The sequence below is a fragment of the Maylandia zebra genome, linkage group LG4 (genome assembly GCF_041146795.1).
Source record: "Maylandia zebra isolate NMK-2024a linkage group LG4, Mzebra_GT3a, whole genome shotgun sequence".
NCBI classification, from domain to species: Eukaryota; Metazoa; Chordata; class Actinopteri; order Cichliformes; family Cichlidae; genus Maylandia; species Maylandia zebra.
The window spans coordinates 26,051,352-26,064,093 of NC_135170.1; the positions used below are offsets into that span (position 1 = coordinate 26,051,352).

The 12,742-nt window shown below is 39.4% G+C and overlaps 1 protein-coding gene across 1 annotated transcript; it reads right to left on the minus strand.

Annotated features, from left to right (window-relative positions):
* Positions 1-619: 619 nt before the first annotated feature.
* LOC101482437 (myosin heavy chain, fast skeletal muscle) lies at positions 620-11,564 on the minus strand. Its single transcript, XM_024802215.2, has 41 exons — positions 11,545-11,564; positions 11,304-11,353; positions 10,988-11,210; positions 10,747-10,890; positions 10,505-10,661; positions 10,303-10,330; positions 10,112-10,223; positions 9,926-10,018; positions 9,775-9,838; positions 9,135-9,233; positions 8,941-9,044; positions 8,709-8,847; positions 8,505-8,623; positions 8,256-8,405; positions 8,001-8,171; positions 7,607-7,913; positions 7,397-7,473; positions 7,170-7,257; positions 6,970-7,087; positions 6,733-6,856; positions 6,519-6,655; positions 6,160-6,415; positions 5,720-5,962; positions 5,409-5,585; positions 5,153-5,298; positions 4,967-5,057; positions 4,474-4,863; positions 4,242-4,368; positions 3,997-4,115; positions 3,577-3,773; positions 3,301-3,484; positions 3,042-3,207; positions 2,784-2,908; positions 2,382-2,690; positions 2,090-2,293; positions 1,882-2,007; positions 1,624-1,794; positions 1,378-1,482; positions 1,192-1,287; positions 946-1,077; positions 620-749 (listed from the first exon to the last, which is right to left on the minus strand). The coding sequence occupies exons 3-41, from the start codon at positions 11,189-11,191 to the stop codon at positions 732-734; spliced, it is 5,817 nt and encodes a 1,938-aa protein (XP_024657983.2). The 5' UTR covers positions 11,192-11,210; positions 11,304-11,353; positions 11,545-11,564; the 3' UTR covers positions 620-731.
* Positions 11,565-12,742: the final 1,178 nt, after the last annotated feature.

Below are 12,742 nucleotides of genomic sequence, written 5' to 3' on the forward strand. Positions count from 1 at the left end.
GTTCCGGTGAAATGTTTCAACACACCAAGACATTTTGGACAGTTTCATGCTCCTAGCTTTGTGGGAACAGTTTAGGGACAGCCCCTTCCTGGTCTAACATGATGGAGTGCCAGTGCACAAATTGGATGGGGGAATTTGGTGTGCAAGAACTTGACTGGCCTGCCAGAGTCCTGACCAAAACCTGATTAAACACCTTTGGAGTGAATTAGACTGTGAACCAGGCCTTCTCATCCAACAACATTGTCTGACCTTACAAATATATTTCTGGAAGAATGGTTGAAAATTCCCATAGATACATTCCTAAAACTTGTGTAAAGCCAGAACAGCTGAAGCTGTTATAGCTGCAAAGAGTGAGCTGACATCAGGCGTTACGAAAAATGTATATTAAAAGTATCTTGGTTTGTGTGAAATATGTTTTCTTTTAAAGGTTAACTTAACTCTGCCATCACTAATGCTGAACACAAGAAGGGAGAACACAAAGGGAAAAGTGCTGTCCTCATTTCACAGGACGATGTCCTGTAGGTATGAATCACGATTATTCTGAAGAAACTATCGTGTTAAAAATTGTATATGTGAATGTGACTTTTTTTAGAATAAAGAATAAATTAAACTCTTTACATTTCATGAAATCATAATGAAAGTGTTTATTGAATTAATACATCATACGTGGACAATTTAACAGTTAGTTCATATTTTATGAACACTGCCAAAAAGTTCCAAAAGAATGTGTCTTATTCAGCACTTTCACCCTGAAAAAAATAATGAAAGGTAAAATTATTCAACACATATTATCAACATTGAAACAATTCATTCTACATTGTAAATATAGTATCTACACTCTCTTCTCTCTTCAATTCACAGAAAATTATTAACATAAAGCTCTTATATCAAACAACTCCATTAAACAACGGTACATTTTTTCGTAAAACAAATTACATGAATTACCTTTCCAGCATCACGGCTCTTGGCTCTCAGTTTGTTGACCTGAGATTCAGCAATGTCAGCACGTTCCTGAGCTTCCTCCATCTCATGTTGGACCTTTCTCAGTCTGGACATGTGGGTGTTGGCCTGTTCCTCCTGTTCAGTGCAACAATATGTTTTATTTAAAAACATATCTGATCATATATGAGAGATATCTCAGTTATGAAGCTGTGAATTCCATATGTAAAAATCACAAAACATTTCACTCACAGCCTCCTCAGCCTGTCTCTTGTAAGCCTTGACTTTGAGCTGTAGCTTGTCCACCAGATCCTGAAGTCTGACCAAATTCTTCTTGTCCTCCTCAGTCTGCATAAACAACAAACTGTTACTGATGGCTGAAGAAGAAAGAATTTAGGAACTTAAATGTAATAGATATTTAGGTAAATGTGTAATCACCTGGTAGGTGAGCTCCTTCACTCTCCTCTCATATTTGCGGACTCCTTTAACAGCATCAGCTCCACGTCTCTGCTCAGCTTCAACTTCAGTTTCTAGTTCACGGACCTTTAATGCCATGATAAGTAATCAGCTTTTAATAAATATTAAGAGTAGAAAGAAAATGGGTGGAGATCATGTGATGGCATCAAAGTGTTTATTTAATACTTGAATAATAACTATATATGCATATATATATGCAGTACATACCCTGGACTCCAGTTTCTGGAGCTGCTTCTTGCCACCCTTCATGGCGAGGTTCTCTGCCTCATCCAGACGGTGCTGCAGGTCCTTGACTGTGACCTCCAGGTTCTTCTTCATCCTCTCCAGGTGAGCACTGGTGTCCTGCTCCTTCTTCAGCTCCTCAGCCATCATGGCAGCCTGAAAGTATGGGTGGTGTTGGCATTATTGATCAAGCATGAACAAAATTTTTGAAAAGAAAAGAAGGCTTGTAAAGTACTAACTTACATCAGTGATAGCCTTTTTGGCCTTCTCCTCAGCATTTCTTGCTTCCTGAACTGCATCATCCACCTCACCCTGAACCTGGACAAGGTCAGCCTCCAGCTTCTTCTTGGTGTTCAAAAGACTGGTGTTCTGAATGAAAAAGAAACCGTTTTAATGATGTGATTCTCACTCTCTGATGTCTCAAAGTTCTTGTAAAGTAATGAATACCAACCTGAGAGTGAAGCAGTCCAACACGCTCGCTAGCATCAACCAACTCCTGCTCAGCTACTTTGCGTCCTCTCTCTGTCTGCTCCAGAGCGGCTCTCAGCTCCTCAATCTCAGCCACCATCAGACCATTTCTGCGCTCCACCATGGCGACCTGCTCCTTCATGTCTTCCTGTCCTCTGACTGCGTCATCCAGGTGCAGCTGAGCATCCTGATGACAAACAAACAAAAGATATTATCATTGTTTGCTTGGAGGTTAATTAAAAATTCACACAAACACAGATGATCTACCAACTCACCTTGAGCTGTCCTTGGACATTCCTCAGTTGTTTCTGGGCCTCAGCAGCCTGTCTGTTGGCATGGCTCAACTGAATCTCCATCTCATTCAGGTCTCCCTCCATCTTCTTCTTGACTCTCAGGGCATCATTCCTGCTCCTGACCTCAGCATCAAGGGTGCTCTGCATGGAGTCAATCACCCTCTGGCTGTTCCTCTTGATCTGCTCCATCTCCTCGTCCTTCTCTGACAGCTTCCTGTCAATCTCACCTTTTACCTGGTTTAGCTCAAGCTGAACACGAAGGATCTTGGCCTCCTCGTGTTCCAGAGTTCCCTTTAAATAAAGGTTTATTTCAACATAAACTGGAGAAGGGATAGTTTTAGAAATGTAATTACAAACAAAGTACATTTTTATAAAATACATTACCTCAGCTTCCTCCAGAGCTGTCTGAATTTCAGACTTCTCAGTCTCAACAGTCTTCTTGGCCTTTTCCAGCTCATGGATGCTCTTTCCAGTCTCACCAATCTGCTCAGTCAGATCTGAGATCTCCTCTACAGAGCAAACACAGCCAAGAGTTTTAGTACTTGGAGCTGATATATGCAAATGTTTTGGCCACAACAAAAGCTGTATATGAATATAAACATTAGAATCATATCCATATGATCTATAGCAAGATAAGCATACGCTGCAGGTTCTTGTTCTCTCTCTTCATGGTCTCAAGATGATCCAGAGCCTCTTCATATGAGTTCTTCATCTTGAACAACTCAGTGCTGAGAGAACGAGCCTCCTTTTGGGCTCCTTCCAGCTCTGCCTGGCTCTCCTCATACTTCTGCTTCCATTCTGCCAGGACCTAGATTAATTAAAAATTAATTAATTAAATAATTAGTTGTTGTAATGGGTGTAATTTCTCCTTTGATGACAGAGGTTATGTTTAAAACTTTACCTTATCAAAGTTCCTCTGCTTCTTGTCAAGGTTGGCAGCCAGAGCATTAGCTCTCTCCACATCAATCATGAGGTCCTCCACCTCACCCTGCAGCCTCTGCTTGGTCTTCTCCAGTGAGGCACACTTGGAGTTCACAGCCTCAATGGATTCCTCAGCCTCCTGCAGGCGCTGGGCAAGCTTTTTCCTGTTGTTAAAAGAATTCTGTTTTTATTAAGGCTGAATTGGTTGGTTTTAAGTCTGAAAACCAATTTAAACAATGAAAGTATGGTGACTTACTTGGACTCCTCCAGCTCCTCGGTGCGCTGGATAGCATCAGTCTCATATTTGGATCGCCACTGAGCCACCTCACTGTTGGCCTTGGACATTCCTCGCTGCAGCTCAGCCTTGGCCTCCTGCTCCTCCTCAAACTGCTCTCTGAGCAGATCACAGTCATGACGTGCTGACTGAACAGCATGAGCCAGGGCATTCTTGGCCTGTTGAAGTGACAGTTGATTTCAGATTTCGATATTTTATTGTTGAAATCAATTTTAAAGTCTAATGCTGAGAGGATAACAAATTTAAGAGGTAAAACCTTAGAAAGAAATTAGAGGATTATCTGTCTCAGAGTTACTGAGTGTCTCTGTAACTGATTAAAACTTGTCTCTGTTTTTATTAGTAAGTGCTGAAATTTAACAGAAGAGAGAAAATATTTCAGACCTTCACTTCCTCCTCAACGTGTCTCTTCAGTTCCTCAATCTGCTGAGTGAAGGCCTGCTTGCCCCTTGTGAGCTGAGAAACAAGAGCTTCTTTCTCCTCAAGCTGGCGACTGAACTCACCTGTAGTTAACACACATGTATTAAGCCCAGTTTGTTTCATTTCACCCACTGATTGGTTGTAGTTTTAGGTACCTGTAAATGACAAATTTCCAGACACAGACTGTTTCTTTGTTATACATCACTTACCATTCTCTGTTTGAAGTCTCGCCTTCTGGGCATTAATGTCATTCAGCTGACGAACATTCTCATCATTTTTGGCTTTGAGTTCACTTAGTTGATCCTCAAGAGTCCTGCACATTTTCTCCAAGTTGCCCTGTCACCAAGTAATGCCATATCCATGTTAACAGTTAATGAGCTGCTTTGGCGGTCCTGAAATGTAAAAAAGAAAAAATCTGTTCTCTATAAATACTGTCCGCACCTTTGCTTTAGCAACAGCCTCCATGTTGCTGGAGAGGTCATCAATCTCCATCTTGTACTCGCTCTTCTCTTTCTCCAGCTTCTGTTTGACACGCTGGAGGTTGTCGATCTGCTCTCCGAGCTCTGCGACAGTGTCAGCCTGCTTCTTACGGAGAGCTGCTGCAGTAGCTTCATGCTGCAGAGTTGATTCCTCAAGATCACGACGCAGTTTCTGGAACTCAGCCTCTCGCTTCTTGTTCATCTCAATCTGAGCAGCTGTTGCTCCACCAGCTTCCTCGAGCCTCTCGCTGATCTCTTCAAGCTCCCTGGAGAGGTCGGCTCTCTGCTTCTCTACCTTAGCCCGAGCTGCCCTCTCAGCCTCAATCTCCTCTTCCAGCTCCTCAATACGAGCCTAGTTTGAAATTATTTGGATTTATCGATTAGAACCTAAACTAAACTAGGTTTTTGAATTATAATGAGCAATATTCTTTATGAAGACTGGTCGTTAGTGTTACCTGAAGTTCTTTAATCTTCTTCTGAAGTTGAGCACCAAGGGATTGTTCATCTTCAATTTTGCTGAGAAGTTGGCTGATTTCAAAGTCCTTCCTTGGTGTGGAAGAAGTATGGTTTTACGATCATAGTCCATATGATTATTGCAATGCAGTGTGTGTAAAGAAAATTATTTACAAAAAAAGCCCTACTTCTTGATTTTCTCATCAGACTGCTGCTTGTCATTCTCCAGATCCATTATGGATTCCTGGGCCAGTTTCAGATCTCCCTCCAGCTTCCTCTTGGCTCTCTCAAGGTCCATGCGGAGCTTCTTCTCTTGCTCCAGTGAACCCTCAAGCTATAAAGTCATGTCAGTTGATTCAAGTGGTTGGTATGACAATGATTTAGTACTAAAATTCTTTCCATAGAAAACAAAAAACAACAACGTAATTTTTATAGTTTTCTTACATCATCAACTTGCTGTTCCAGCTTTGTTTTGGACTTGGTCAGAGTGTTGACTTTGTCCTCCTCTGCCTGGAGATCATCCAGTGTTTGTTGATGGGCCTCTTGTAAGGCTTTCTTCTCCTTAGTCAACTTGGCAATTGACTCATCTTGAGATGCCATCTCCTCTGTCAGGTTTTTCACCTGAAACAATGTGAATACATTAAGTTTAATTTTGTTCGAGATTTTGCTGATTATTTGATCGTTTAACATGTATATTCAAAGAACAACATTACATGTTTTAATTGAACTAAGAATATAATCAAAATGAACTGAACCTTGTTTTCTGTGGCATGTTTCTCCTTCTCCACTTTGGCCAAGGTGAGCTCCAAGTCATCAATGTCCTTCTTCAGCTCAGAGCATTCATCCTCCAGCTTCCTCTTCTTAGCAGTCAGCTCAGCATTGATTTCCTCTTCATCCTCCAGTCTCTCACTTGTCTCTTTGAGTTTGGCCTCGAGCTGGATCTTGCTCTTAATGAGCCCCTCACACCTTTCTTCAGCATCGGAGAGATTGTCAACTTCCTATAATACATGTTGAACACACAAGTTAGATTATTTGTGAGTCACATTGTCCTAGTGTTTTCTTGATCGTACTTTTAGCTACACTTTTGTTTTAGCACATAAATAATCAGAGGATAAAATAAGCACGTGGCCTTTTCATATCTAAATTTAATATACATGAACTATAAGTGTAATATAAAATTTTCTCTACTACTTACTGCAGCCACTTGAAGTTGCAGGTCATTCTTCTCCTGCAGCAGGCCGACCATCTTCTCTTCCAGTTCCTTCTTCTTGGCCAGAGCAGTAGCCAGGTCTGTCTTCATCTTATCATAGTTCTCCTTCATGTTCTGCAACTCCTTCTCAGTCTCAGCACTCTTCAGAAGAGGCTTGATCTTGAAGTATACTTTCAGCCATGGCCAGTTCTTGACATTCATGAAAGAACGGATGTTGTACTGGATGGTGTAGATAGATTCTCTAAAAACCAAACATGAGAGTGTTACTTTTAGTGTCGTTGGGTCTTAATATGAGAAAGGAAATACAAAAGAGAATACAATAGAGTTTAGTATGACAATGTTACCTCCTCTCCATCATCTTCACAAACTCTTTCCTCATGACGTATCCTCTGCAGAGAGCCTGAGTCATGGTCACCAGCTCAGCCAGTTTCTCATCTCTCATCTCCTCAAGAGTGCCCAGCAGACCAGCTTTGAAGAACACCTATTTAATCATTGAAAACATAAGTACAAGTGCAAATGGACAGTGTTTTTTATACCCATTAATATAACAAAGTGTACCTTTGTGTGCCCAAACATGTACTGTGTGTGATCCACATCAATGGAGCCAAGCAGCTTCTCTGAAGCTTTCTTGTTGTCAATGAACTGTCCCTCAGGGATGACACTGGCATTCAACACTTTGTATCTTCAAGAGAGAATCATGTTGTTACTTAGATTTTTCTTTCACCATATTCAAGTTTCCCCTTTACAAAAACAATGAAACAAATTTTCCTTTCCAATATTGTAATGTGCTTTCACCTCTGCTTGAAGTCACCATAGAGGATTCTGCTGGGGAAACCCTTTCTGCAGATTCTGATGCCCTCCAGTACACCGTTACACCTCAGCTGGTGGATGACCAGGAAGTTCTCCATAAGACCTGAGAGTCAGAAATGCATAATGTTTCAAATCTTTTCTATATTCTTACTGTCATTTTTACAGTTAATATTACTGTGGGGTACCTGGGGTCTTTGTCTCATTGGGAATCAGGCAACGGACAAAGTGAGGATGAGTGCTTCTTAAGTTGGTCATCAGCTTGGCCAGATTCTCCTGTAGATCAGCATCATTAAATAATAGGTTAATACTATTTAAAAATTTGCATTTAATTTATATATATATATATATATATATATATATATATATATATATATATATATATATATATATATATATATAAATCTATACATACTCTGAAAAGAGCAGACACAGTCTGGAAGGAACCACCCTTCTTCTTGCCACCCTTCTTGCCACCACCACCAGCAGCCTCTGTTTTCGTAAGCAGTAAATTTCATTATTGGAATTGAAAAAATATTTTTCACTGTATAATTTTAGCCTGCAGTATGCACATTGTAGCTATCTGTACTGGACATGGGAGTTTGTGAGCACTTTTTTTTCTTACCTTCAGCTCCAGCATGGGCTGCGTACAGGAAGCCCAGCAGTTTGTTTGAAGACTTCTGGTAGAGCTGAACAACTGAGTCATTCAGTGGGTCCTTGTTCTTGTCCAGCCAGCCAGTGATATTGTAGTCCACTGTACCAGCATAGTGAACCAGGGCGAAGTGTGCCTCAGCCTTGCCCTTTCCAGGCTTTGGTTTCTCAAATGCTTTGGTCTTGCCAAGATGCTGATCGTGCAGCTTGTTCTTGAACGTTGTGTCAGAGGCCTTGGGGAACATGCACTCCTCTTCAAGGATGGAGAAGATGCCCATTGGCTGAGAAAATATCATAAATTATATTAAAATTTCAAGGGAGGTAACATATGCAACCACATGTACATTTCTTCCTGAGCAGCTGTTTACCTTCTCAATAAGCTCAATGCAGGCAGCCAAGTCCATACCAAAGTCAATGAACTCCCATATAATGCCTTCTTTCTTGTACTCCTCTTGCTCCAGGACAAACATGTGATGGTTGAAAAACTGTTGCAGTTTCTCATTGGTGAAGTTGATGCAGAGTTGCTCCAAGCTGTTGAACTGTAATAGTACAAACATGTCTAACTTCATGGCAATAAAGTCTTTAAAGTTTAAGAAATGTGGTGAAATGTTTCAAGTGCTCACATCAAAGATCTCAAACCCAGCGATATCCAGCACTCCAATGAAGAACTGTCTGGGCTGCTTTGTGTCCAGCATCTCATTGATACGGATAACCATCCACAAGAACATTTTCTCATAGATAGATTTGCACAGAGCCGAGACAGCATTGTTGACCTGGCAAACAAGAATTTAGAATTATACAAAACCATATGAATACAGCTATAATGTTTATAATTATAATATGATTATACAAGTCTCCCTTTTATGAATTACCTGTGGGACGGTCTGACCTTTGGTCACCATCTCATTGCCAACCTTGACTCTTGGGTAGCACAAAGCTTTCAGCATATCAGCCGAGTTCAGGCCCAGTAGGTACGCAATCTTGTCAGCCACTGTTGGATTAAAACAAATCATTATAATACCTAATAAATACAAATACTTCAAACATTTCTCCATTATAGAAATTTTTCACAATACCCTCGGTGCCATCAGGTTCAGCCTGCTCTTCACGCTGCTTCTGCTTGAATTTCATGTTGCCATGATGCATCACAGCACCAGTCAGCTTGTAGATGCTTAACTTCTCTTCAGCAGTAAAGCCCAAGATGTCAATAGCAGTCTGTAAGAAAAAAATGAAATCAGCTATCAATAAATAAAACAAAAGAAGATATTTATGGTTAAGTATAAGATTCTGTGTCAAATGTGATTTTACATCTGTTGCAATGAACTCCTCCACATCATCGATGCTCTTGACAGTGATTTCACCCTGACTGATCATTGGATAGTCATAAGGGTTAGTTGTGATCAGAAGAGCCTCTGAAAGGAGAAATGAAGTTAACTTGTTTTTTTTGCTTAGAATGTGATTTTAATGGTTTTAAAATTTACTTAGGTGTCCTGTCAGCATACCCAGAAGCTCAGGCTTGTGGCCTGTCATCAGCTGATAGAAGATATGGTAGCTCCTCTCAGCAGACAACTGGAAGGTGACACGGGACTTCTCCAGCAGATCTAAGGACAACAGATTAATTTTGACACTGTAGACATGAGACATCACAGTCAAAACTGCAAAATGGATCATACATGCATTTATTTCCTTGGCTGTCATTGGGCGTGTTTGAAACTTTTTTCAGTTCTGTTGCTTTACTTATAACGTGCTTCACAGTATACCTTATTATACTTTAAATGTTCCGTGAAGTTGCAATATGTTCCTACTTATACTTACACACGATAACTGCTGGGTTACAGTATATAACTTATATATATAGCGTAACCACACTGTTCATGCATCCGTGTGTTCCACCACAACAGACAATATTACTTCTTCTGAAATTAAGTGACTCATCTCTTTATGTGCTGCAAAATAACTAAACAGATCTGTTACATAATATTTAGGGTTTTTTTTGGTTGGTTTGGGGGGGGGGGGGGGGGGGGGGCATTCTGGACCTATCAGTTTGATTCTCATTCCCCAGAGCTTGAATACATTTAAGTGACTAATTAAATATAATTTCTATCACAGATAATGGTAATTTACACTGTGGTTCAAACTTACATGTTTCAATATCAGCTGAGGCCAGCTTGCCAGATGTGCCAAAGTGAATCCTGATGAATTTACCCTACAGGGGTAGATCTTTATTAATATTGCCTTTCATGAGAGCAAGTAGTAAAAAGCTCATTTACATTAACTCATTTTAATCACTTACAAAACGAGAGGAGTTGTCATTCCTCACAGTCTTGGCATTACCGTAGGCCTCCAACAGAGGGTTGGCAGCAACAATCTGATCCTCAAGAGAGCCCTGCAAGAATATATTGTTTTTATGTGAGCTGATCTTCCAAAATTGATTTTCTTTTTCTGTCACAAAGACTTTGACGCAGAATAAAGAATCTACCTGTATTTTGCCAGCTGCTGGCTCAGCCTTCTTAGCTCCAAGAGCTGCAATTGTTGCAAAGTACTGGATGACACGTTTGGTGTTGACAGTCTTTCCTGCACCGGATTCTCCACTGGGGTTTATGGGACACATTGTTAAAATGCCTTTATATAGTTTTTATATATTTTGCATACAGTTTTTATTATACTCACGTAATCAGGACAGACTGGTTCTCACGATCTAAAAGAAAAACATATAAGCATGTCTTGAATAATCTTAGTATTCATTTATTTCCTATCACTTATAAGTAGCTATGTGGTAAGAAGCAATTTTTTTCACGCAATGATTAATGGTCATCTCTTTAAGTAGAAGTCCTAAATGCATTTAAAGGCTTTAATAGGGAATTGAGCTTACCAGTGAGCATAAACTGATAGGCATTGTCAGAGATGGAGAAGATGTGGGGTGGAGCCTCAATCCTCTTCTTTCCTCTGTATGCTCCTACACATGTAGCATCATATACAGGAAGCCACTTGTAGGGATTGACGACAACGCAGAACAACCCAGAGTAGGTCTGTATCATAGACAATAAATATCATTTAAACATTTACAGATCAGCATGATACTTTCCTCTCACACACAGCAATGTGAAAACTTACGTAGATCATCCATGATGCATAACGCTCTTTGAGGTTAAACAACACAGATGGCTCATTAAGGTGGGTCATCATGGCCATGTCCTCCATCTTATCAAACTTTGGAGGGTTTCTAGGGTGGATTTCATCCTCCTTTACAGTGACCGTCTGAATAGATTTTAATGATCCATCAGACAACTTCATCTTTCACAGTTCGGCATTATATATTTAACAAACAGATAAAGTACATAGATTATTCATCTACCTTTCCTCCGTCTGTCTCAACAGTGGCTTTACCACCCTCCTTCTTGGTAAGTTTCCCCTTGACATACATCTCATCAGGAACAGTCACAAAGAAGGCCGTCTTGGCATCAAATGGAGCAGTCTGGGCCTCAATCCTCTCCTTTTCTGGCTTGCGTAGGTAAATGGCCGCCGCGCCATACTGCGCCATCTCCGCGTCTGTGCTCATGGTGGCACTTTACTAAAGACTGAAAATATGATGGATTGACACATAAATCATTTACTGTACTTATTATACAAACCATAATTAACATCCATTCTTTTTGATTCGTGGATTTTACCTCAGCTGATGCAAACAGAAATTCCTTGGTATCCTGTGTATGTCAAGGTGCTATAAAATAAGTAAACGTATATCAATGGACATTTTACTCTTTAATTTAAGAATCCATTCAAAAAGTAAAATTTTCAGTGTCAAAAAAAAATGTAATAACTGAACACTTAAAAATGTAAAATATAAACTTAATGAGAGCATATAATACACAGTAGATAAAACATGGTAGCTGAATCTTTTACTGTACTCACCCGTCTTAGATGCCTGTCAGTTAGAGCAAATCTCCAGAGCTGTTGCTTTTATAGACAACGGCTCTGCTTCCTCAGCATTCACACTCTCCTTAGTTTGGTCATGAATGTCTGACACCTTGCTTCTTGATACTGATATGGTCAAAAATAAATGAATTGTTTTGATCCATTTTCCACATATGTAATCCCTCTTTTCTAATACAACATACTTTCAAATATAAACAATTCAGCTGTATTCCTTAGTGAAAAAAATATTGCCAATGTATTGTGGTTTATTTGGTATATTTCTTTAAGTGATTATGCTCCTAAATATGGAAAATGTAAGAAATGTTAACAATATAGTTAGTGTTAAATTAAAATAGTGCTCTGCATGGTTTTGGGATTATTCATTCTAATAACTTTTGAAGATAAATGGATATTAATTTGATACAGTTTATACTAAGCTTGTGTGTGTGTCCAACTATCCTATATATTTTGATAGCCAGTTTTAAACTTCTAGTGCCACTGGTGTATAGTTACAGGACATAAAAATCATCAGACTTTCTGTGTGTTATATATAGCTACCGGGAACATAATATTAAAAAATGTATTACTATAAAATAATTTGTTATAAATACATTTAATTTCTGTGTGGATAGAAGTGAACGTACAGCTTTTAGCTTACAATTTTGATAAACTAATTAAATGATATATTCTTACAGGAAGGGAAAATCTGGGATCATAGAAAGGATTAGCTTTTATTTCTAAAGCTTGCTCAAACTTGACTTAATGTTTGCTATCTTTCTAGCAGAACATGAGATACTATCATGGTCAAAAATAAATCCAGCAAAGGACAGGAGGAGTGGTTTGTGGTTGGCACAAAAGACAGATATATTTATTTTTCAACAACACAGAAGTACCCACAAGTACCTATACCTATTGGTAAGGTAAGTCCATGGTCAAATATCAAATGCAGTATGTTGTGTGTTTTCACTGTAATTCCAAGGGCCAGTAGAATTGCAACAAAACTGCAGAGCAGACACACAGCATTACAACCAAAAATGGAAACACTTTTTGATCTGCTTTTTATTTAGCCCAGTGCTTTGCTAGGTGTACAGTATTAAGTGTCTTACTTCTTACTTACTAATATCTTAATACTTTAGTGAAAATACTATCGTAGTCCATATCGAGTCATAGATGAGTTTCTTTTGCTTGGACTTCT

Coding starts and splice junctions, on each gene's coding strand:
- LOC101482437 (XM_024802215.2), bottom strand. CDS start 11,191: ATGAGCACAGACGCGGAGATGGCGCAGTATGGCGCGGCGGCCATTTAC. Junction 10,891..10,987: donor TTGAGACAGACGGAGGAAAG/GTAGATGAATAA, acceptor AAATCTATTCAG/ACGGTCACTGTAAAGGAGGA. Junction 4,864..4,966: donor AGAAGATTAAAGAACTTCAG/GTAACACTAACG, acceptor ATTTCAAACTAG/GCTCGTATTGAGGAGCTGGA.